Source organism: Lonchura striata, chromosome 3 (assembly GCF_050655825.1).
Source record: "Lonchura striata isolate lonStrDom1 chromosome 3, ASM5065582v1, whole genome shotgun sequence".
Taxonomy (NCBI): Eukaryota; Metazoa; Chordata; class Aves; order Passeriformes; family Estrildidae; genus Lonchura; species Lonchura striata.
In genome coordinates, this window is record NC_140705.1 from 109,630,980 (window position 1) to 109,657,795 (window position 26,816).

Sequence of the window (26,816 nt, forward strand, 5' to 3'; positions counted from 1 at the left end):
CAAGCACTTCTATCTCACCCTAACACTTTGAATTAAAAGCAGCTTTTGTAAAGCACACAAGCAGCACATTGTGAGAGGCACGGCAGTAACATTATGATCAATTTTGCAACTGGTAAGAATTAAGTTCATCATAGTAAAACATCATTGTGTTCCATGTATTTGCATGCACACAGTATGTGTTTGTGCAGATATGCATGCCTCCCACACCTTACATTCACAGGAACTATATACATAAGACATATCATGTAACATCAGCCCATACCCACAATGTTTTATCATTACATTTGTACATTAGGAAACCACTGTGCACACATGAATTGCTAACACAGCCTGTTGGCAGAGGAAGCAATATTTACATTTCAGCTACTGCCACGGTTCTGACTGCAAAGCAGAGAAGCAGACAAACAAAAGGCTGCAATTCCCATTGCACTCTTTTTTCCTCCTTGCTTTTTCAAAAAGTTGCAGCTTTAAAACCCCTTCAATACTAGGGGCCCAAATCCCTTGATTCTCAGTCATAACAGTACAAGACAGAAAGCACCTGATGTTTACATACTGAAAGATGTGTTTCTCCTCTACCCTGCCAACACAGAAGTTACTCATTCTTAAGGCTTAGCAGCAGCATAAGACCTTCATCCACCAAGGACACTGCTTTTTGGTAGAGAAATTCTTCACACAGAAAGTCAATTAACAGGGCTCCCTCTCACCCCAAATGTACCCCTCATTATACTGCTTGCTTTTTCCCTTCTTAATCACTGGTTAATTGCTTCCTTGTTTCCTGGAGAAGAGCTAAATCCCATCCCTCTCCTAGTACTGAAAGTTCTGTGACTTGACAGCACACGAGTACACATAACCAGCAAGGCTTATTGTAGCAATCCCCTCTCACAGGCCACTTGAAACAGTAGCTGCTGCTCATTTTTCTGTCCTTCACAGGCAAACCACATGCATGAGAAAACAATCTGCTGGGCCAAAAAGAAAAAGAATGAGGAAAAGCAGTACCTTCAGTACTTCATGCAACAACACACACAGGTGTTTAGAGAGAGAAAAAGATCAAGACTCAGACACCCACTCTCATATGCAGGGCTATAATACAGGTAGAGCAAGAGGGACATTCCATGGATAGAGATGGGCATATGAGAACAATAATGTAAAACAGCTGTCTGTCACCACAGCTTTTTCTGTTAAGGTGGGCTGCATGTCCATGTCAGTGAACTTAAATGAGCCCAATGAGAGGGACAGGGATGAAAACTGAATAGTCAGGCTCATGTCTAATCTAAATCCCTGCTGCTGCAATTTAAGCCTATTACTTCCGGCCCTATCAACGACTAAAATGGTGAGCAGATTTTTTTCCTTCCTCTTGATAACAGTTTTTGAGGCTGTTAAAGATTGCTGTAATGTCCCTTCTGAGTCTCCTCTTTTGAGGCTAAACAAACCCATCTCTTTCAGCCTTTCTTTGAGGCTATGTCCTCTGGATCTCTCACTCCTCTTCTAATTGACTTCTGGCCTTTAGCCAGCCAAAGCACATCTTTCTTGAACTGCGCTGTTCAAAAGTGAGGACAGTGTTTCAGCTGAGACCTTAGCAAAGCTAAGTGCAAAGTTTATTTCATGCATCTTCCAGACTGTCCTTCTAAGTTATATACTCCACATATTCCATATAGTAAATGATTAAAAAAAAAAAACACAACAAAAAAACCTCAAAATTTTCATGACTTATGTTCACTCATGCTCTACTATAATCCCTAGGGTTTTTTTCTCTGAAAAACCGTACCTGGCTGCTTTCTGTCCTGAATTACCAGACTCGCTATTAAAAGACCTTTTAACTGTCCACCTTGAATGCCATCATTTTTTCACACAATTTTCCCACCTAATTTTAAGCTTATCTTTTAACCTATGCATAGTATGGATTTGTGCCCAGTGACACACTCCAGAGAAGTTTACTGCCTACTGAGGGCTCATATTGGGAATATCACTGAGAGACTACCAAGCCTGATACAGTCTGCTGAGTATTATTCACTGCTGTTGTTTCAAGTGGGCACAAGTGATATGAGCAGGAACAGTCTGAGGAGTATCCAGAGGGATTACAGAGCTCTGGGAGCTGTGGCAAGGGACTCTGGAGGGCAGGTAGCCTTTCCACCAATTCTCCTGGTCAAAGGGAAGGGGTTTGAAAGTGCAAGTTCAACCTGGTAAATCAACTAATGGCTACAGAACCGGTGCCACAGCCATGGGTTTGCTATTTAGACCATGGGATTCATTTTGAGAAACTTGGTCTGCTGGGGCTGACAGGTCCATCTGTCAGAGAAGGGGATGAGCATCTTCAGTTATCATGTTGCTGAGATGGTGAAGAAGGCTTTAAACGAAAGTTTCTGGGGAAGAGGCTCCTCAGTCCATCCACTCCTACCAATTTGATGTCACTGCCAGCAAGAGATGCCCACATACTAGAAAGGGATCACATGTCAGCAGGAGAGCACCTGGAGAGCAGCAAAAAGGAATTCCAAGTACTGCTGCTAATAATAGAGACCCTACTAAAATGCCTCCATACATCACGTAGCATGGGGAATAAACGAGGAGTTTGAGATGTGCACACGCCTGCAGAGCCTTGATCTCCCTGGCATCACAGAGGTGTGGTAGGATGGCTCCTACAAGCTGGAATGGAAGACACTTTAGAAAGGTCAGGTAGAGAAGATGAGGCAGTGGTGCCCTCTATGCCAGTAACCAGCAGGAATGCATGGAGTTCCACCTGGGGATGGGTGAGGAGATGACTAGGAGCTTATGGGCCAGGTTAAAGGGAGGACAGGGACAAGTGACATGACAGGGGAGTCTGCTGTAGGCAGCCTGACCAGGAAACCCTTCTGTAGTCAGACAGGAGCAGCCTCACAGTGACAAACCCTGGTCCTCCTGGGGGACTTCAACCACTCAGATATCTGCTGGAGGGACAGCACAGCAGAACATAAGCAATCCAGGAGTTTCCTGGATCATGTTGGTGATAATTCCTAATATACGTGCTCTGTATTTCACCATCCAGTCAATTAAATGAAAACTCCAAACAGAACTCAAGTTGTTACACCTCTCCTTGACACATTTTTTCACCATGACAGGTTGCAAGTCCTCTGATACAAGTACCAAATTTACCTCTACATTCTTATTATATACACGGTACCAAATACCTCTCTCAAACAGAGCTTCCAGCATCAGCATATATAACACTAAATAAAAATAAAATCTGCTGTTTCAGCACAGTGCCCATTTTCCACCCCTAATTTCCTTTCCCTCTCCTCATTTCCTCCCTCCCTTCCCCCTTCCCGTGCCAGGGTTTGTTTTTCATGCCAAGGTCCTCTAGCTGAGCCCCTGTATGGGAAGGTAGTTGTGGGAAAGGTTATTAGGAAACTGCCATCTAAACTGCTACCTTTCCTGCTTCCACACCCTCTCCCTCCCTACAAAGTCCCCTCTGTTCTGTTTTAATACTAATGAGTTCAGGGGAGGTTCCTAGGCTGGAGCAATTCACAGTCTAGACTGTGCCAAAGCACACAGGCACACACCTCTCTGATCGCTTCCTGCCCAGGCACAGTCCTGCTGGCTCAGCCTTCCCAACGTGGGCTGGGGATTGCTGCTGCGCCAAAGGCGGGCTCAATTTCAGTGCCACCTACTCCTCCTCTCACAGCTTTATTCTCCTGTGTGCATCCTATTTGCCACATGCCCCTCTAGAGGAAAGCAAGGCTAAGTCAGAGCTTGGCTGACCTTTAAATCTCTGATAAAATATTACGTAAAAGGGCAGGAGGAACCGAGACGTCGGTTGAGAATTTAATGAGCAAAATTAACATCTTGTTGAGCTTTGGTTGTGCAGCCTAGAAACACATGCTCAAGCTTATACACAGGGTAAACTCACAGGAGCTTCACTAAATCAACATCATTTTCTGGCAGAAGTTCAAGTTTACACAGACAAAAAAATCAGAAGTTAGCTTGTTCTCAAGAAGCTGTTCTCTTGCCCTCTGAGTTATTATTCCAAATTTGGTAGTGCAAACCAGAAATCAGAATGCCCCAAACTCCATTAAACTGAGTGGACTTACTTTGGATTTACACCAGTGGAAAATATTAATTAAATAACCCTTTTAAAATTGTAACAGACTAAACCTCTGAGCTTAACCCCCTCTAACAGTGGCTCACTCAATAATCTGCAGCATGGATTTCCAGCATAGAACAGACTGAGAAGTTTATCAGTCTCCTTTTCACTAATTGTTAACTTCTACTTCAATAAAGAGAGATGATCTGTACATACTACAAATCAGTCCAGACCAGAGAGAAAATCATCCACATATGAGGCTTCTGTTATCTCCTCTGTGTTGAAGAGGAGGGAAATTCCACAAGTCTCTTCCTTCACATAAACAGAGTATTTCCATAGTCAAACAGTGAATTGAAGGCATGACAGTATATTTGGTTACTCACTCACACCCTGTCCTGTCTCATTGCTCAAGTATTTTGATAAGCAGAGCAGAAACTACTTCACTGACATCACTGGGCTTAAGAAAACACCACCTAATATGCTTTTCTCTCCATCCTCCCACTAAAATAATCAGAATTTTTCACAAAATACAGCAAAAATAATATGAGCATGGGCCTTGCACAGTCTTCTAACAAAAAATCATAATTGCATTTAGTATCTGGTTAAGCATTTGTGATCCAAAGTTCTTCCACTTCATTAATGTATAAGCCAACAGCTTCACACCAACCAACAAACTTGTGCAGCTGTTCCTCTCTATTCAAGATGTAATGCTGAAACATAGCCACTAAAGCAATCCCAATGGATTTTCTATGACTCAGGGATCTCCCTGGACACCTTCCAAACTGCTCAACTGCAATCTGCTTTCCCCTTGTAATTTCCTTTGGAGAAGTTATTCTTTAAGCCTCCACCTAGTAAACTATTGCATAACACTGTTGTGCATGCTGCTAACCTTTTCCAAAGGTTGTTGTTAAGTGTGGGCAGTTTCCTTTCCTTTATGTGGTCAACAAATGATGGAAAACTGCAAAATTAAAAGACACCCTGAAGCGTTTTTAATGTAAAAGTGCATAGAATATACAAATGTCGACTCGGGCCTTTTTGCATGCACCACTGGGTCTACAGGAAGGCAGCAGAGTCTTGCATCAGATTCTCCCTACAAAAAGAACAGAGAGCAGGGCAATGTCTATGACAGGAGGCAGTAACATAGATTTGCTCCCAAATTCTTCAAATGCAATACATTTGCCATGGGAATACTCCTGTACTGCCTAAAATCTACACATGCTTCATCTTTTCAGCACCTTTTCAATCTGGCTACAATTATGCATTAAAACTGGCCTAAGAAGCATTACTAGTCTCTGTCCCACACAAGGGGAAAAAATCTCTCACAAATGCATGAAATTAATTGTGTAAATTTGCAGGGATAACTAGGAAAATGCAATGTCCTTGAAATATTTTCCTCCCATCAAGCTTACAGACAACAAGGTACCTAATGGTAAAAGCTCTGGGTCAGTGCTACTACATTGCCAGGTGGAAGACATCTTCTGTACTGCCTAAGAATAAAAAACATCAAAACAGAGCAGAGTGGCAGTCTGGTGTGATGAGTAACAGAAAAAGCACCTTCTAACACTTGCTTTCCATGTGCTGCTCCCACCTGGTGCTGAAGGATGAACAGAAGGACCTCTGCTGTATTTAGTGACACCAAAAGCTTCTACTTACCTAGTGTGAAGAAAGGTGCCAGAAAACTGCTGACCTGAAAACCTTCTGCCCTAAAAAGGTGCTACTCCATCCACCTCACCCGTAGCACCTTGTGCTCCCCACTTTGGAGTCTTGCACACCAGGCAAAGAAGAAGCCATTTCCCTCCAACAATGGAAGAGCAATCCCAAATCACCTCAACAAGTTCCCTAAATTATAAACAACCTCGAGTACTGTTTGAAGCTAGAATCCACCTACAGAAGGGCACAGAGACATGGCATAATTACAAACCCTTTTCCCCCGCTCTCCCTCAGGCTGTATGATACACTATCAGAGAGTCTATCTGATATAAATTGTTACTAGGTGAGCAACTACAGAAACTAATCTTAGTCAACATATTAAACAGATGATACTTCATGATTGTTATCTTCTTCTCCATTCAAGTATCTTATTTTGTTAACAGCTCCTCTCAAGCTCCAGCTACAGTCTACCTCCCTAAAGATAGTAGTTATCTGGCAAGACACATCCCATCCTGTTTCTCAGTCTTTTCTCTTCACTGGAAAATTTCACTGCCTCCCCAGCCTCAGGTGAGGAATTATTATAAATGATTACAAATTTATAAGGTCTTCATTGACAGAAGGATCTGGCTTCCCCTTTCCTGCTGACATCAGGCTAAGTATAAAAGCATACCTCCTATAATATCCCAGATCTGGCCTTTTCTCTCTAAGCTGCAGAAGAAAGACGTGTCATTCAGCCTCTCTTGATCACCATTCATTCACTCCAAAAACACAGCCAAAAGATCATCTTGGCCTTAATTCCATATCATCTCCATCTTTGCAATCGATCTTCACTCTCCCTTCAGCACCACAGCTACTTCATTTGTTGTGTCTTTTTCTTCAATACTGTGGAAGACACTTCTCCTTCTTATCACAATCTCCTGTCCAGTTACAGTCTGGTCAGCATGGTCTTTACACGACACAGTGCTTTCCTCTTGCATTTCTCACAGATGCATTTCCAAGTAGAACATTCTCATCCCATATTACCTTTCTTATCTGTTTTATAACAATCTCTCACCTTTCCTTAGCAGACAAAATCTAAATTCAGATATTCACTCCAGAAGGTGAGGGACAAGGTCTTAATAATAGATTTCTAAGCCATCAAGTACAACTCTGAAAAACATAAGACACTAATAAAGAGAATTGAAGGATAGAAACCACAGAAGGGCAGGAATGATACTCAGAGAACTCATTCCAAAATGTTGGGGCAATAGGACATCCCTGTACTGCTGCTGTTTATGCTATTTCTACTGAAGAGAGCCCACACTCTAAGTCATCAGGCAAAGTAGCAGGAAATATATGAGAATGCTAGTGGAATTCTAGGAAGAGGGTAGAAAATTGTCTATTCTGTATCCATCCAAGTATAGCTGGAAAAGCTCCAGAAAACTGAAATAGAGATAAGTTAATTTGATCCTTACAGCTAGCACGTGTGACTCCTACTATCAATATAATCTCAGTGTTTTATCACTTCAGCAGCCTTCAGGCTCAAGCCAGAAAGTTGCTGACACTTTATTATAGCCATAGCAGAAGACAAAACATATTCAAATATTAATTATGCCTTGCTAAGGAAAAAGACCAGAGTAGAGATTTATGTTATTTTTTTCTTTTTATATTATGCTGCTTAACACTTGTAGCTATGCCAAAACATGACAGTATTAGGAAATCAGGTGATAAAGCTGTTAGAAACACACGGTCAAAAGATTTCTGAACATTAAGCATATCTACCCTATCCATGATTTCAGGGTTAGGATATCATGACAGCTCTCGAGCATTCAATAGAAGGAAGACATAAGATTGACAATTTAGCACTTCCATCCTCTCGTGGTAGATCTGTTCTTTCCCCTCCTTCTGCTTCCCAAGTTACATATCTGTTGTGGTCCCAAAATCCAGTATTTCTCTTTTGCCCTAGATGTACTAGGGCAAAACATACATGCATTTCCCTGCATGTTCCCATGAAACAACAGCACTGCCCTGTTAAAAATATGTAGTCCTGTGAGAGCTTGCTCGGTGTTTCATGTCTGCTGCAAGTAAATCATTCTCAGAACACACTCCCTTCAAGTATTTTCAAGACATTCCCTTCAAGTATTCCAACCATGACCAAGACCCTTCCCACTTTTCAGAAAGGCAGTCAGTATGCTCTTCTTGGGATATTCAGAAGCCAACAACCAGCAGAGACACAAAAATACCACACAGGCCAAATTTTAGTCAATGGAGAATGATGTAACCCCACTACTGCCTTCAGTGAAACTGAACTGGTTTACATTGGGTTCATCTGTCCACAAGCTTTGGAGTAAAGCAACAAGATCTAAAACACAGTGTATGCCTGTAGAAAATCCTTAAAACTGCACAGGTGCTTTGGTGACACCCCCAGCTTCTTCACACCCAAAATCTCACACACAGGAATAATAGGTCTGGGATGTTTACACAACCCTATGGATCCTCAGACAAGGAGTGTGAGACCTGGCTCCCATCTCGTGCTCCTCTCCCCAGCTGTGTCTCACACATTTGCACAGTGACTCCTGCTCCTTGCACAGCTGCTCAGGGAGCTGGGAGCTGCCAACCAGCTGCACCTGCTGGAAGGGAGCCTAAAGTGACAAAGTGCTGCTGCTGCACTCAGGGCTGTAAGCCTGTCCCTATCACAGGAATCCAGAGCACCTGAAAGGGGAAGCTGCTTCTGCCACAAAGCCCAAAATAAAATACCTCTTATGGGTTTGGATTTGAATTCAACTACAGGAAGCTTCTTGTAGTGATATGTGCACTAAAATCAGGGACTTGTTCACCTGTATTGCATATGAGACACATGTAAAGCACAACAAACATTATGAAAAACTCTCTCTGTAGAGCTGGAAGAAAAGAAGAAACATATGACCTGTGTGGAAAATTGAAGAAGAAAAGAAGAATCCTGTGTATGTACAATCTTGGACTATGCTGAACATAAAGAAATTTTGTGCATAACTAGACAGACTTTGATACCATGAAGAGCTTTAGCCTCCTGAGTCTCAGTACCCATTGCTTCAGAAATTTTAAACCACCCAGTTCTTTTGCCATTATTATAATAGAAGATAATTGTATCTGAATGAGTGAAAAATATTGATCTGACAACTATAAACTAACCCAAGAGAAGGGAAAGGTTTTGTGGCCTGGCCACCATCAGTGAAGAAAGTGATTTGCTGCCTCAAAGTTTTGGATTTTTTCTGCTTTCAGAGACAGCATCTTCTACTCAGAAGGCAATGCCAAGGCTTCTTTCCTGGGTATGTGTTTCTTTTCAGGAAATTTCTGCCTTGGTCTCACCAGCAGCATTTTCTCACAAGCTCCACTGGTTCATCCTCATTAAGTGCAAGAAAGGAAGTAATAACTGGGGTGGGGAGTCTCCACTAAGCCAAGGCCAGCAAAGCCTCCTAGTTTGCTGAAGTCAGAGCTCATCAAATACAAATAAAAATGAAGGACCCCCCCCAGCTGTCAATTGTGTTTGGCATTACACTTCCTGACAGATTAGGTAGATTAAATAATTACAGAGAAGGACAGAAGGGATGAGAACAGGGAATTAAATAGCTTCCTCTTATGGGAAAAACAGAATAGAGGGACTTTCAAATTATGGTTGCACAGAAATTTGCTTTTAGCAACAACTCAAAGCTGCAGGCCAGCCAGAGGCATCGTCTGAAACTATGATCTACATGCAGGGCAAAAGACACAAAATAAATTCCTGTATTCAAATGAATCCAGCATTAGGACAGAATGACTCAAAAGACTAAAACTTTGAAACTTGGTAACATGCATGACTTAAATGACAGTAAATACTGTTGTCAATGCACACGACAAGTGTCTGGACTTTGAAGCAAGGACCTAACTAACATGCATGTCTTTCTAAGTCACAATCTTTCAATGAGAAACTAAGGACTTAAATAAGCTTCAGACATAGAAGATACTTTTCTGAAAAGGTGTTGATCCATACTGAGAACCAAGAGACAGAATAGGCAATCCTGCTTCCCAGAAATACTACAAGAGAGCTGGAGAAGAAATAGGGAACTTTTTTCTTCAAGCCCAGCAGCAAACACATAGAAATAGAGATGATGTCCTCTTGTTCTTTCCTACATACATTGACATATATTGTCTATATTCACACAAAAGATCACAGTGGAAGCATTTCTTGTATTTTTTGCCACATAAATACTTTTGCATGCTGCAGAGCCAAAAAAGGGGCCTCACAAACACTGCCACAGCTAGGACTTGGCAAGCTTGAGTGAGACTGGCTGATATATGGGAGTACTTATTCAATGTGGTGAAGCCTAGTTTTCATCTGAGCTTTATGTTGTATCCATTACACTAAATGGTCTGCAAGGGAAAACTAGGCATGAAGGGAACTTGCTACTTTGAAGTCAGCTGTTTGCAGTGGAAACCACTCCTACAGTTATTTAGGTTTGGATCTCATCTCCCCAAAGCTGTTGAAGGTATGTTGCCCAGTGTGTGCCAAACTTATGCTTTGCTCAGAAACTGCTTTACTTTCTTTGGAAAAATAAATAAACAAAGTCCCAGATACTTCCATGCTTTACCTTACTTTCTTTCAATATAAAACTCTTTTCCTTCCTTTTCTCAACTTTCTCTCCTCTGGGAAACAAGACAATAATCACAGAATTTTATTCTTTTAAGGCAGAGAAAGAGAAGATGTGGAGAGATTTCACAGAGTAAGCAAAGGTCAGAATTTTCCTGAAATTTATGCTACTGGCCATGTCTACGGTGACCCCACTGTTCCTTTGCCTCTGCACTGAATTAGCACAGATACCAGTTACGTGGCTGGCTCATGTACTCAGAGAATACTAATCAACTTGTTTCAGCATTCTGTTTCAAAAGTGCTCACAAATACTAGCCTGGTGTGTTGAGAAACACACAACAGGAGCAAACATCACCCTACTTCCATAGTTCTGTTTCAGGAGAAGATGAAGACACTGATTTACTTAAGAAGGGATTAGTTCACTGCCATTTTTCCCAGCTAGATGCCTTAGCTAGTTCATCTTTAATTCAGAAAGTGAGCCAACTTGGATGCCGTGGCATTATATTTCATATAATGAAATCACAGGTGATGAGACGGAAGACTAAGAGTTGAATCTAGGGTTGTGTCAAGAAAGGACAGACTTCCATGTTCTTTTGGTGGCTGTTGCAGAGCACTGCAGACCGAAACCAAGGTTACAGTTCCAATCATGGTTGACAGGATGGGCTGAGGGAAGGACAGAGACCTTCTTTCAGCACTTGCTTCCATCTTCATTTGATTGCACCCAGGCAATATTTCAGGGGAAATATGGGCTTGATTTCCCATGGTTTTATTGTTCAGGAATATATAGCAGTTCCATATGCATCTTCTCCACAAAATCTGGGGGTTTGCAATAGGATCACAATGCTAGATCTAGAGAGGGTAGAGAGAAAAATGTAGGCTGCCTCACCTGAGCAGCAACCTACCTCTCTCAGCAATTCAATGGACGAGGAGAAGTTTAAAGGCAGGCCAAAACAAATAATGGATAATTCTAAATTTTTAAAATATAAAGAGTTCACAAGTATTTATGCTGCTCCTCAACTACAAATAATGTACCTTTAGATTTTATGCCAAAAGAACCTATTAAGTTTTGTTCTGGAAAAGCCTGTGAAGATGGTAAATAGCAATATGGACAAAAAGCTTTTGTGAACCCAGAAAGTCAACAAAACCCCTTCCTTAGGGACTCAGAAAAAATTAAAAAAAAAAAAAAAAAAAAAAAAAAAAAAAAAAGGAAAAACTCCCAAACTGAAAAGTAAATGGATTCAAATGCATTGTAAGAGAAATCATGACAGGGAATGCCAGTCAATAGCACACCTGAGCTAAATGCAAGAATGCTTCAAGGGCAGAGAAGACCACAAAAGTATAACAGTAAGCATTTCTCAAACCTTGCCCAGTATAACAATCTAATGTGCTGAAGGTAACTCATTCAATTTTGGAGGATATAATGATACTATTAACTTTAAAAATGCAAACTCAAAATACAACTCTGTGTCTTCCCCAAGGACCTTGCATCTTAAAATTGAGAATCTTGCACTCCACCTTCTCAAATAGCATGACCATCTCAACAGTCACTAACAAAACAGAAACAACAGAAGCACAAGCTTTGCACACTGCTCTTTACTCTGTGCTAGCATTCCTCACATTTTTTTGTTTTTTTCTGAATTGCTAGCATTTCAGTCACCCTTTCTTGCTGTGGTCCAAGTTCCAGCCTGAGATCAGGCTGCTGTTATAAGAGATCTAGATGGCAAAATCTTTAGTGTCAAGCAGCACACCACCTTTGACCACCAAGAAGAGTCCAGGATTCCAACAATGAGGACAAAGTATCAGAATCCACCGTGACAAGAATACGCTACTGCTAACACATATGAACAAGGGCTCAGGGAAGCTGTTCCATGAAAAAATGTTACTTCCTTTGCCTTACAGTAGTTCTTCCAGATTCTTCTGTAGTTCCTGTTCAGCTGATAAACCAAGGACAAACATGTGTCTAGCATAGATATTTTTGCCAGCAGGCACAAAACCATTTTGGAGCCTGCCAACAGACTACCATCTGCAGCAGCACTTTCCCACTATATGGCAGCATGGAAACAGAAGTGATGCTGGTCACATCAGCCTTAATGGTCAGGTAGGGCCAGTTCTACAATTTGCAAGGTACAGGACCAGTCCACACACCCTGCTGCCTAGAGCTGCTCTCTCTGCTTGTTCATTGAAGGGAGGATGCTAAAGCCAGATGTTCTGTCCTCTTTCACAAAAGCAACCTTTGGAGGACAAAACTTGTAGTCAGAAATATTTTTGTTTCCTTTGTGTTTTGTGCATCTAGACTTTAATAAGAGCTTACCTGTACTGTTACCACTGAATTCATCCCAAGGCAGTCACTGCCAGCAGATGGCCTGAGAGCTGGTACATCAACTCCTGTCTTAGCCCAAACCAAATCATTCCAAGTCACCATAAGCCATCATCTTCATTCAGACCTACTCTCTGCACATGTTCCCAGTGGAATAAATCAAGATAGAATTTAGGACCTATCAGAAGTAACTCTTTCTGTTTTAATTTTCTAATTAATCACACAAGGCATAAACACAGCATCCAGCTTCAAGTAACACATAAGCCTAGGATTGTTTTTCTGGTTGAGTGGCAATGAGAGCAGGCATTTCAGCTGATATCAGCATCAGCTTGTCATCTCACAGTCACTGCCTTGGTCAGAGTCCAGTCAGGCAGCTGCCATTACACAGCTGGATGGCCTGGGTACATCTCCCAAACAGAGCACCTAGCACATGTGTATCTGCCTCTGTCTTGAGACTACACAAGCAAGTTTGAAAGCTTGGAATGGGTCTTGTGAGCCCATCACAAATAAAGAATCCCAACACATTCCTAATTTCTTCCCCTTGAAAAATGGACATCTCCAAATTTGCTTTTCATGGTACTAGTTTAAGTAGCACAACAACAGCAGAAGATGTGATCCTGATCCTTAAAATGCCAGTTTTCCTCAGAAAGAGAGGTAGGAATATACTGAATATTTACTGGATTGGAAAATTAATCACAAGGGAGACTTCTCCAGCACAGCTATGCTCAGCTTTCCTTGTCATTAACTTCCATGGGAAAAATGCCCTAGATTTTAACTGCAACAAGGGGAAAAATAAGGCTTTTAAAAATTCATTCAACCACACCAATGTTTCATTATACCCTTTGCAGAGCAGATGGCAAGATGATGCTATACCCCCTGGGCCTGCTTCAGGGAGCTAACACAAATGCTCTTCTCACTACAGATCTCAGATGATGTTGGTGTCATCATTTCACTTGAGGATTTGGGTCAAAAGGCTTTACACTCCAATCTGGTTTTTATTTAGTACAAGTGCACCCAGACTAGACCCTAATGGATCAGCAGCAGGGAGTGAGCACACAGCACTGAGCTCTCTCAGGCACTTCCAGGTCGCTGATTTACACTGGTGCATTTACAGACTGAATCTTTCTAATCCAATTAAAATCTCATCTGAGCTGTCAATACAGATGTAGCCTGGTTTATTTTAGTGTCTCATAGAACATGCATTAATCCAGACCTGTGGACAAACCAGCCCTTCTAGGCAAAGTCTGCATTTTGCCAGCCCAGTTTCCAGCCCAGGTTCTCTTGCACATAAAGCCCTCAACTGCTGTTATGTTCCTGTCTGATCAGGAACTCCTATGGACATGCTCTATCATCCTATCTGGCTGCTTCATGAAAATGTGTGATGTACACCATTACCCTTCTGAAAAATAGCACTTTTCTCTCCCAGCTCACTTCTCATGCAGTGATGGCTGGGGTGCTATCATTAAATATAAGAACTGAATATGATCTGTTTTCATTTCAATGGCTTCATTTGTTTGAAATGCATATGCCAGCTACAAGCTGTCGGCACATTTAATAAATTATAGCAAAACCCAACAACTCTCAAACTACTGGGGCCAAAAATTTTTACAGATCATCACATACACTTGTCATTAAATTTTGCACTAGAAACATTATAAATTATATTTTTTAATAGACTTCCATAAGGCAGCTGTGAGCTGTTTTGCCACAAGTAAGCACATGGAACACCAGTACTTGCCAGACATAAAACCAGAAGTTAAAAGCATCATTAATGCCACCACAAACTCTCAAATTCCTCATAAAACTGATACCCTTCTCAGTAAGCAAAAGCCCAGCAGCAACTCAAGCAGGTCTTTCACTATGACCCAAAGGTAAACAAGTTCAAGTTTAGCACACCAAGTTCAGGAGCAAAACACATCTGTGGTGATGTCTTCAGCAAGGCTAGATTGAATGCTTCAATGGATCTTGGTATTGGAGAGAGCTGAACTTTGATACAGCAGTTCAAGCTTTGCATGTGAAAAGCAACAGTTAAGCAGCATCCAGAAATAAATTGTCAGCAGAGCAGATTACAGGTTTCACTCTTACTCTTGAGAAATACCTGTCACCATGCAGAATTCTCCACAGTCAGCTGCATTTTCTAAGAGGGACTCAAGTAGTCTTACAGAAAAAGAAAATTGACCTAAATATAGACCAGAATTTTGTGAAACATTTCTGTAAGAGGAGATGATCCATTTGCAAATCAGTTCAAATCAAGTAGACTCTTCTGCTGAACACATTATTCTTCCTGAAACAGCTGCAAATCCTATTGACTCATTTCTATGCCCCTGCCACAGAAAAATCCTAATGGGTACCAGGGAAGTGTAAAGTTAATGGAAAAGAAATCCATACCAATTAGCTATATACACAGAAGGCAACTTTCAGCTGCGGAAGTCCTTGAGCTGAAAACTGTTAGAGGGTTGGTGAAAATCCTGGAAAGGACCACCCTATGGCCACATATTAGATTTTTCCCTAGACATCTGCTTTGGACCCCATCTTGACCCCGAAGCCTTGGCTAGGTTCTCAGACCACTGATCTAACAAAATACAGCTGTCCCAGTATTTGATATGACATACTATAGTTGCCCATATATCAACCTCCAATTGCACAGGCAAATGACATGGTTCTTTTCATTGCTATAGCATTTCAAAGCTATGATCATGGACAAGAATTTATTGGGCTAATGTTACAAGTGTAACATAGGAAGACTACTGGCAAATTCCTCTAATGCTGAGATCCAGTATTTTCTGTTCTGTTCCTCACCTCAGTTGCACTCCTCAGGCATATACACACAGATATCTCGCTTTACATAAGCTCCAGTCTCAGAATTGTAATGAGAAACCTAATCAGCTGCATCAAATGGGCATCACCTTCACGACACAGTTTGCAAAACAACCCAGCCCTATGACCTCTGCCTGTGTTTTGCATTCCGGCTGAACAAGAAGACAAAGACAGTGAAGTCATTTGATGCCAGGCATGAAAAGCAAGTGTCTGGCTCCTGGAGTCTGCAACATTTACCACAAAAGAAAACAACAAAGTTCATCTGAAATAATTCCTTCTCTTCCTGTTTATGGCTGTTGCTGCAACAGCACCATTTCATGGTTCAAAGGCAGCTGTGTGATGAAACATAATTAGCATGGTCACCTGATTTTTATACCTCACCAGCAGAATCCTACTCATCAACAAAACCAAACAGTCCTCTCTTTACAGATCTGCAAACCCTAAGATTTTCCACTTCGTTACACTATCCCAAAGTTGTAAACAAGAAATTGACTGTCAGCTCTCTCTAGAGAACTTGAGAGGTTCCATCTAATATGCTCAATGCTACATAGTGCTATGAGAATAAATAAGCACATTTAAATATTTTGTTGTACTTATACTCAGTGCCACTATCATCGATCCTGTTGCTTGCCACCTTATTTTGTTGTACTTATACCCAGTGCCACAATCATCGATCCTGTTGCTTGCCACCTTTCTCCTACCAAGTAACTAGTCATAAAAGAATGAAAAGGTTTTTTTTAAAGCTTCAACAGAAGCTCTCTAATAAATCCCTTAAATCCTCTTATTGCTCCTTTAAGGGGAAAAGTTCATCCACCTCATAAATATATCAATAGGAAGAAACTTACCACAAGTTCAGCGAATCTGGCATTGAGCTCTTCTGCTGGTGGGATTGGGACGGAAAACTCAAGGAATTGGAGGGGATTATTGTCCTTGAGGTTGATTTCAGGGAGGTCACTACCTCCAAAGCAACAAAGAAACCCCAAGGCATGACGATTCCTCTTCCGGGGAGCCATGATCATGGTGTATGGTGCTATCTTCTAATCATGTTCTGTAGGAAAAAAAAAAAAAACAACAGACATTAGATGATAAAAAAGGCACTTGAATCTGTGCGGCTCTGTGCAGCTACAATGGCTGTCACTGGAGTAACAGCTGGAAGAGGACAGAAGGATCTGATACCCAAAAGAGTAAAATAAACATTTAAGCTAGATAAGGTAGCTAGGCCTTCGTATGGTATTAACATGTTCTTCCATGGCAGTGTAGAATAGCTTCTACCAGTTTTTCTGAAAAGGTTTTACAAACTCAGTGTGGAATTCCCCAGCAGGTAGATTTATCAGCAATGCTCAGTAGCCAAGGCTGAATGCTACCACAGAATGCTAATATTAGCCTTTTCCTCACCACTACAATAAAGGAATGAAACTATCAGAAGGAAAAAAAAAAACACATACAGAAGAATTTACGCAGAACACATAGAAGAATCTTCCAGAAATATCCCATTTGACCAAAATAAAATTAACAATAAAAAAATGAAGCAGACATCAATCTTCCACCACTGCAGAGCAAGACCACCAAACATTCACTTATTCCTTCATGGCCAGGACTACCACTTCAGGATCATTTTGTCCATCCCATTTTCAAACACATGTAAATAGTCTGGGCTGCTTTATGTATTCAGGGAAGAAACAGCACAGTGCTTATGTATGGCTTCAGATTTACATTTCAGCTGCCAGATCCCATCTTGACAGGACCTGGCTTGAGGGGCTTTGGTATCAGGAGTATAAAGGGAGGCAGAAGGAGGCCTGAAGGAGAAGCTGAAGGGAAGTGATTGATTTCATTACTGCACAACACCGTTTGTGAGCAGCCCATCCAAACAGGAAGTCTCCTGCCAGCAGTTTGAAAGGAGGGATCTGTGCAGTGCACAGAGAGCCACATATTTTGCCCTTTTAAGGGACTTGTTGTTTGACAGCTCAGGGGCTTATTTGTGTTATATTTTTAAGGACTTCACTATTTCACTTAATCTGCAGAATAAGCCATGTCCTTAGAGAGTAAATAATTAAAGCTTCTTCTGAACCTGGTCTCCCTGGGCACAGGGCAGGGGAGCAGGAAGGAGGTGGCAGGTGAACCAAACCACAGGATGCTGGATGCTGCATCAGCAACAACACAGCTGAGCTTTGTCACCAGAGCAGCTGCTGCCCTAACCTGCCCTACAATGCTTTGGTCTGTTTGCTTGCCAGAACAAGGCTGCTTTGAGCTTTCACAGAGACTGGGTAGCTGTGCAAGGAAAAGCACCTTCGGGACAGCAGTTACATAGTGGGACTTAATATACAGAGCACAGCCAGCTCTCCAGGGATGTTTTGTGCAGAAATTGGCATGCTCACTTAAGAAAAACCTAAGCAACAAACAGCAGCCACAAAAATGTCCAAATCACCCAAACCTCTACACTTATGGCACTGTCTGCTTGGGAGGCATCAGCTGCTCTACTCTGTGCTGGGATAATTTATCTAGCACATTCTCTTATGCATTGGAGGGGCATCAGCTGCAACTCTCATGCAGCTGGAAGAAAAGCAAGCTGATAAAAAGCACTGTCTTCTGGCATGCCCACTTTGCTTTGCTCCCCATGCCAGCTCTGCAAGGGGTGCTATGTACCAGCAGGATTCACTAGGGCAGGATGTTGCTGGCTTCAAAAGCCCATTCATAAAAACATAGGAGATGCCAAAGGTCAACTTAAAACTGAACTGTTCATTGACACAGCTTCAGTCAGCAAAACCAAAATGCCATCAAATCTATCTCAATGATGTGCATGGCAATTTCTGTTTCCTCTCAATAGTGGACACTTAAGAGATTCAGCTGCTAAAAGATTTCACAATAGAGCCTCAGAAATCAAACTTGTACACTACAGACCATCTTCTCAAGTATTATTATTCCAAGTGCAATGCCCTTTATGGCAACCTAGTCACGACTGAGATTAAAAGCAATTAGTTTGACAAAACTCTCTTTTGAAAGGAACTTAATTCAATGAGACAAAACCTGATTTACATGCAATACAACTACATTTGCCTCAATTCAGTTGCAACAAGCACTGTCTAAAGTTCCCCACCAACTAAAGGACCAGCATTTTCTGGGGCATGGACAATGAATCCTCCTTGGAAAAACTGGCTGAGTCACTGGAGTGATAGGACCATTACATCCTCCTTTGTGAGCTCAGGTCAAGACTCTGGTATGAACTTCACCAAAAGAGGTACTTTACCAGAAAATAAGAGTTATGTGAATGGATGTGAAGTTCAACATTTTCTACAGGGTAAGTACAGCCCTGGTCTGGCTACCACAGGTTGTCCTGCACTGAAATTTCATTACTTGGCTTTCATCTTAAGCAGGTTCATCTAAGAGCTTTTCAGTCTCCAAGCTTTCTTCACCTATAATGCTGAGAAATACACAGGCTAACGTTTGTTACTGTGATTTTTTTAACAGAATCTGCAGTTCCTTGGGGTCCACACTCGTGAAACTCAAGGCTACTTAATTTTTACTACCCTGTAAAATGCGCAGAGGTCAAATGAACAGTAAACTTGCTTCCACAAAGCACCATTCCATTACACAACTCATACTCTCTTAACACTGCCATTTTCCTGGTCCATCTATAGGCAGCAGGCATGAAATTCTTACAAATATAGGGGGGTAAAATGACATTTCTGTATTGCTTCCACACTGCAGTTGTGTAGATAGGTGACGTGCCTAGATGCTTTCAAAATGAGAATAATTGAGGACTACTACAGAGAAATCCAGCACAGGTCTTTTAGAATGGACAGAAGGAAGGATGGAAGGAAGGGCAGAAGGAAATTCCTAAGTTGGAGCACTCTAAAATTAAGCCTGCCAGTTAAGTAGATGTCCTTCAGAATCCTGTAAGTTGCACTGTTGATGCTATTTAATAACTAATTAAAACTTTCTTATTTTTGTTGATGATCAACAAAATAAACATTTTCTAATTACCTCCAAGTCAATAAAATTTTCATTTCCTTTCTCTGTTTTTTTGTCTTTCCTTTGTCAAGAATCAAATCTAGGAAAAATATGCTTCCAAATGATGAGGAGGGCAGCAGAAAACAAAGAAAATTAAGAAAAGAGCAACTTTCATTTTTCTGAGTAGTAATTGACAGCAAAGCTGACAATTTATGGAAATAACAAAAAGTGGGAATTTTCATCTAATAAAATTTCTATTGCCTCTCAACTTTAGGCAAGTAAAAATGAAACATGTGCAATTATGTATTTCTATATATATACCCCCAGTGAGAATCAGTAGGAAATCTCTCTCTGGAGAGAATCCCACTATTACACATAACTCCCTCGCACAGCTCTTCTCAGTTCTACTGTTTTGCCCTTTTCCACAACACAAACAAATTGCTGTCAAGCTAACCACGCACCCGCTGCTCACAGCAATCCCTCTCCTGCCTCCCAGCCCCATCTGTGGTTCGGCTCAGGTCAGGAGTCACAGCCTGGAACTTTGCCCAAGGTCTAATTATAACAACGTCCTCTTCCTCTGACAGGGCCTACGTGTTCATTTCTTAACCATTTGGCCCAGTGACCAAACATAATTTAGCTAATGCAATTTTTCCAAGCCTTATCAGAAGTTTTAGCCACATGGGATCAGACCCATGCTAACTGCACACGAGGATCCTCTTTCAATTGCTTTCTAAATTGCTTCATAAGCCTCACTCTTCATTCTCGCCTCAGATTGTAATGCCAACATACACTAAATAAGCAACATTCCACTAAAGGTAAGACACCTGAAACATCTGCTCTGCCAGTAGCTCTCCTGTGCAAGATACTGATTATTGTAGATTTTATCTCACTGTTCTGTCCTCCAACACAACAGCCAAAGCATAACTGTAACAAAAATAGAGAAAATTACTTGTGTATCATCCACCACCTTTGGAAAAAGGGAAGAAAGGGAACTCAGTGGGTAACTAAACACACACAAAAACAGTTCACAACACAAGGAAGCATTAATGGTAAACACTTCCAGAGCTGTATTTCTACTGATCACCAACAGACACATGATGCCAGCGGATGTAGCCAGAGCTCTCACCTGAGTGGGGAGCAAGGGACTAAACGTATGATGAAGAATCACTGCCCACACTAGCTTATGTTAACAAGAAAGAAATTAAAGTTAATAATTAAATATTAAAATTAAAGTTAATAATTTCCCTGCAATTTATCTTTGGCAATGGCAGGATGAAACACACAGACGTAGCATGTGATTAGTGATGTAGAAAGAAATCTGAATTCAGACTGGTTTAGAACACAAACCAACTCACCCACAGCCCCCAAATCCAAGTTAAAACTCTATATTATTCAACTAATAAGTAATAAACCATGAGAAGTTCCTGGTATTAAAACAGTTCCCTAGATAATTGATGATGAAATGGAAAAAATAAGCGCCATGCTCAAAGCTGCCTGAATATAGACACTGGATAAAGGGAAAGAGCTTCATACAGATCCTATGCTCAGTTCCCTGGACCACATTGCTTCTTCAGTACACAGATGGTGAAATGATGAGCTTCATGGCATGATTTAATCACCATGGGCATTTTCCATGTATGTCACATGTAATGTGACAGATGTCAGATGAACTCTATGGCAATTGCAGCAGCGGGGATGGGGAAAGGAAGCAGACAAGCCATCCGTTTGTTGCACCTGTAATAATAAACCAACTCCTTTGATTTGGATTTGTCACCCTACTAAGGAGCCTCCTGGTCTTCACACAACACGGCAACAAAAAAACCTGACCACTTAAAATCCACAAAATTAAAACCTTATTTTTCAGGGAAGCTTCATGAAGATCCATGGACACCCACGTGCTATGTTGGACAGGAAGACACCAGACCCAAAACAAATCAACAGATCACTGGATGTGATCTGGAAACAACCAAGGTCCTGTGCAGCAACAGCTACTCAAACCCAATCAGCCATGCCCCACACTTAGTTTCTGCCACAGGAGAGAGGCCAGTTCAAATAAAGCTGTGCATTTTGAAGCTAGTTCAGATTTTCCTTCCCCCAACACATTGAAACAAGAGTGCAGAGCTCTTGGTGTTTATGAGAACTTTGCAAGACAGTCCAGAAACTCACTTCTCATTTTATACAACTCTCCATTAAAACCAAGCTGGTTGATAATTTCAAAGAATTCTACAGACCTAAGGATTTTCTCCTATTATATATATATATATCTTGATATTTATTTCATTTTTATTCATTTATTTGCATCAGAAATAAGTCCCACGATAAGAGAAAAGGCAAGGACTATTTGAAGGCTGTCAGGTGTAACTATATCCGTGAACTTACTTACTGCAACGTGTCTTTCAAAAATCTCTTTATTTTTAATACTTTAAGGATGCTCAGGATGTGCTGGGTGACTAATGGCCACTAATGTTAGTCTGTTAATACCCACAAATCCACTACGTCTCACCTTATACCAACTTATCAACACACAACAACAAAAAAAGAAAGCTAAAGGACTGTAAGAAACTTCTCTTATGAAATACTATTTTACAACATTTTCTCTGCCTTCACCTAAGAAGGAGGGGAAAAAATAACTCTACAGAAAAATAAACAAACAAAACCAACAATCAAATACAAGAAAACAGGAAAAATATACCTGCAGGTTCTTTGTGTTCCTCATAGTCATTAATCTATCCAAATTGTACTCAGAGGGAAACTATTTTAAAAGAACAGTCAAGATTAAAAACACAAAGTGAAGAGAGCAACAAAGCAGTTAAAGTCAGTGTCATGAATCCGGTTAGTAATAACTAAATATTTCTTTACACCTTTTTCCTCCCTTTAATGAAATACAGATTAATAATTCTCTATGTTTAACTGAGCTGACCAAAAAATTCATTCACTCTCTTATATGCTAAGAAGTTATTTTATTTTTGCAAAGGTACTATAACTATGTCATAGTTTCCTGTAACTATACCTTCACACAGAAATGTGCACAGTCAAAACTAATCTGTTCTCCTAGACACCAAATGCTGAGTCTTAGTTATATTCATTTATATATACAAGTAAATCTATACATCTTTAACATTTCTGAATGGTGATATGACCACCACAGCTTAGACTGCAAACAAGTAAAACTCAAAGCCTAACAGTTTATCCAGGATAAGCTTGTCCTTCATCTCCTCAGTGTCCAATTGTACTGCAGATTTGCATCCAAATTTATCAATTCCTCACTGAGGCATGCTCAGTGAGCAATTCAAACCACCATGGTGATGGAATGAACAGGATTGCATACTACCTAAAAATATAATCAACATTAGTGCTTCGCATGGAGCAGTGTGGAGTCCTATCCTTCTCTCCTTACCCCTCCCCATATTACTTCCAAGTTCTCTGGTGCTGCAGCGCTGCAGTTTCAGTAACATTTACACATACCCTTCACTTCCTTCTCAAGCAGAAAGTCACTGCTACCAAGATCAATTTCACTGTTAACCACATGTGTTGTATTTATACACCTCAAAGATTACTCATTCCCCTTCTATTAGGAAAAAAAAAACGTCTCCTTTTTAGTCTTAAATCTCCTTTTCTTTCTTTTCTACCAGTTTTAGTTTAATTCTCTGCTTTTTCACTGTTTCATTGCAACACCCTTCATTTTTTTAATTACAATGGTTAGAATTGAAATGGCTTCCAATAGCCACTTCCTATGCTCACACTAAAAAATACTTTTTTAAAACCAGATATTGAAGAGAAAAATACTTCTAAAGAGACACCTACTTCATGACACAAGCTGCAAAGACTGCATCACACTTCATGTCTGTTTTATTTTCCGCTGTATTTTACTTTATTGTCCTAGCTGTGGCATTGAGGTTCTAGGTTCTCCAGTGTAGAGTCTTACTCTTCTGCTTAAACCAGTTATTTTACAGTGTCAAATAGACTGTGAGCAAACAGAAATAAAAGCAGAAGGCCTGCAAAAAGGTAATCACCTGACTGGAAGCTGGCCAGGGCACAACAGGTTCATCCCCCAGTAATGATGCTGCTGTAGAGACAACATTAAGCAGTGTTCGCAAATCCAGCACGGATAAATTTATTCTTTACAAAAGAATGGAATTTATGCAGCAATTTCCCCTACCACAGCATTAGCTTCACTGGATGGGTTGGTTTAAAATGTCCCTGTTCATCAAATTGCTGGGGCTGTAAGAGCCAATGGGAAATACACTGCATAGAAGAAAACATAGGGAAAAAAAATCCCACAAACCCCACAGATGGCACCCCAAGACCCAATTCTGACTAAGGATAAGACCATGAAGCAGTATTTTTAACCACTCTACAATTCACAGATTTTACTTTTGAAACAATTCAGATCCTTAAAAAAATTATTTTTAAGGCTTGACAAAATTATACTGTAATTCTAGGGCCATGAATTCAGGACAAGGCTATAATTCCAGTTTGTGTCGGTGCTACTCAGAGTGTGTCCAAACTTCCTTTGCTAGAAGGTATAGACCTAGACAGAGCCCAAGTTAGACTCTCAATCTTCTTTACTTTCTTTTGGTGATAGATACAACACAGTGATGCAACTTCACAGGGAAAAAAAAAGTGCTGTGGAAGTTGGAGTGCAAGATGAAGCTTTTATTAAAAATAAAAAATCATAGACTGAAGATTAAATAGCTCATGATGACATCAGTTAAGCAGACACACGCACTGACAGCAAGAACTAGCACATCACTTCTTCAGCTTCAATGCAGAAGATGACTATTTTCCTCTACAGGAAGATGAATTCCTGTGCCTTTTACCAGTCTTATGGTATGAAATGCCTTTAAAGTCACTATATGACACTGACCCTAACCAGTAATGTATGTCACTTCTATCTAATCAGAGCAGGTCCCAAGGATGAAACATCCATACTCCAGAGCAACATTTGTGATCAGCAAAGAAGCCAAGGATGGAGTGACCTGTAGAACAAGGTGTGCCACTCTATCCTCTATTCCATGAGATCAGGGACACTAATAAAGCACATTAGCACTTTAAATTAGTACTAGAGCTTGATCTAGGAACTTTAAATCTCTCCAATATTTCTATTGGAAAGAGTGGGGTTTAGTTACAAAGGAAGTCAATCCAGAGTTTCCCAGTAACACTACTACCATGCTCAGGAGAATGAACACACAAAACCCCATTACTAAGAGCATCCCTGTCTTGTTTGAGCCATTGTAATTTTTCCATTCTGTCATTGCCCAATTATTTCCAGACATGATCTAACTATATTGCCAAGGGATTTGGGAGTCAAAATGTTGCCGTTGTTGTCATCATTATCCTGGGTGCTTGAATTTTCCAGACAAAATAAGCAGCTGAGGGCATTAGAGTGCCTCTACTGAGAGAGAAATACTCTGTAAGAGCTGCCAGGGTGCTCCAAGAAAAACAAGCAAATAAAAAGGCCAAATTACATCCTCCCGAATGTAAATTTCCTTATTTCTATGTGAAATGCTGTTTTCTTATTCAGACAATTAGTAGAATAAGATTTCATCTGTTGTCTGATGTCATCATAGCATAAAAAAATTGATTTCCATGCTAACACTCTGATGTTATGGCCACTATGGGACTTTAAAATGCAACTTCACTAGAAATATGCCTCAATTATAACCACTGGAAATTAACCACAAATGTAGGTGTACAAGTGCTGTCTTCACTATTGACAGGTAATTCAATTACCTGCATTGGTAAAATTTTCCTAAATGCCACACACTGGAAAAAGCAATTCAGCCTCTATAGCAAATGCATATAATGGAGGAAAAACTCAACACAGAGACCACTTGGACTTTTATCTGGATGGCACTGAATGTCTTCAAAACTAGTGTTCATTAATACCACCTGGGAAACCCAGGTTCCAGGCTGCAGAGCTGCCACTTTCCTGCTTAGTGCCCCAGCTAAATCACAGTGTGCCTCTATGTGTCCCTGCATACTCAAACATAATGAAAATGGTGGCTCTCAGTTCCATTCCATAGACTGAAAAGCCACTGATGTGGACAATGGTTAAAAGCCTTCTTTAGTGATCCACTAATGGAAGAAACAGGCACTGGATGCATTCACAAAGGGAACGGGTCTTGGGGTTTTTATGCTCACTCCATCTTGGAGATGGCTCCCGTAGGTCAAGACAAAGATGGGGTGAAAATGTCATTGATTCTATATTCATAATTTTTAAACTACTCAGATTGCAGGGTTGTCAATTTGGCATCAAAAATAAATCACCTGTAGAAAATCAAGTTAAGAAAAGGTCATATACAGCATTTTATTCCAGCATTTTTATTTTGCTTCAACATTCTGACCAGGGATACTCTGGGTTCAATGCCCTGAAACCTCAACATTACGCAAGTAGGTTTGAACTCCAAGCCAGAAGCTTGGTGAAACTGCTGAACTTTTAACCTAACGTGTCTTCTTGAAGAATGGATATTTGGAAAGAGCTTTCCTCCAACATTTTGGGTTGTTTTCTGTGTGTATTTTTAAGTGACATCCAGATAAAATATATTTTCTGGCTGCTGCAATGTTTTCAGGAGGAGACTTACACCAACACTGAAGGCTGGTTTCAGAGGCGTGACGTACTGCTTTAGGTTTTGGGGCTGTCAAGTGTTTCATTGCAGTAAAGTGAACAAGGCTTCCTCTATATTTCAGTCAAATTATACAGACCTGATGCTCTGAGTGGCACAGGCAGTGATCAGAGTCGAGAGTCTGAGCAGAAAACACAACCTAAAACCAGCCACCTTCCTTGCATGTTCAGGGGGTGCTCTGGCCAGGAGCATTATGTGGAAAATAATGCAGTAAAAGGAAGTGCAGGGAGACCTCCCTTAAAATGCACAAATGTGAGGTTCTACAAAGCAGTGCCTATCCATGTGGTCTAGAGCATTTAATACTCAAGAGTGTGGTTCCTGTGCCAATCCTTCCATCCTTGAACTGTTGATAGCTAGTTCCAGTCTCACAGATTCCCATGGCAAGAGGTCGTGTCCACATCAAGGCTCCCTAAGGCTCATGATTAAGAAAAGTTTTAAGTTCTGAAGTATATCTAGGGAAGACTTCCTAGAACTGTAACTGACCTCTAACACAGTGTCCTTTCACAAGGATAGGTCAATTTTTAAATGTATGCTCAGACACCCAAAGAAAACTGCCAAGAAGCTGCAGCCAAAGTTTGGGTAGTCATCTCCAGATTTCTAAGTGTCTACAGCAAGTCAACAGCCTGCCTGAAAATACAGCAAGCTCTTTCAGCTTCTGAACCCAATCTACTTGTAGCTTGTTGACAAAGCTTGGAGCACACTCCACAGAAAACCAAATTGCAGTATAAAATTTCTTCAGCTCCCCACCACAGCTGCATACAACTGGGGAAAAAAATTCTAAAAATTCAACAAAACAACCAACCTGCTTATAAACCACTA

The 26,816-nt window shown here is 40.8% G+C and overlaps 1 protein-coding gene across 8 annotated transcripts in view; it reads right to left on the reverse strand.

Moving 5' to 3' along the window:
- DAAM2 (dishevelled associated activator of morphogenesis 2) overlaps positions 1 to 26,816 on the reverse strand; it is a 202,678-nt gene that overhangs the window by 104,780 nt on the left and 71,082 nt on the right. For all 8 annotated transcript variants that reach the window (XM_031504231.3, XM_031504232.3, XM_077781857.2 and 5 more), the window contains one exon: positions 16,269 to 16,471. In XM_031504231.3, coding sequence (XP_031360091.2) covers positions 16,269 to 16,442 — 174 coding nt within the window. In that variant the 5' untranslated portion in view covers positions 16,443 to 16,471. The remainder of the gene's footprint in view (positions 1 to 16,268; positions 16,472 to 26,816) is intronic.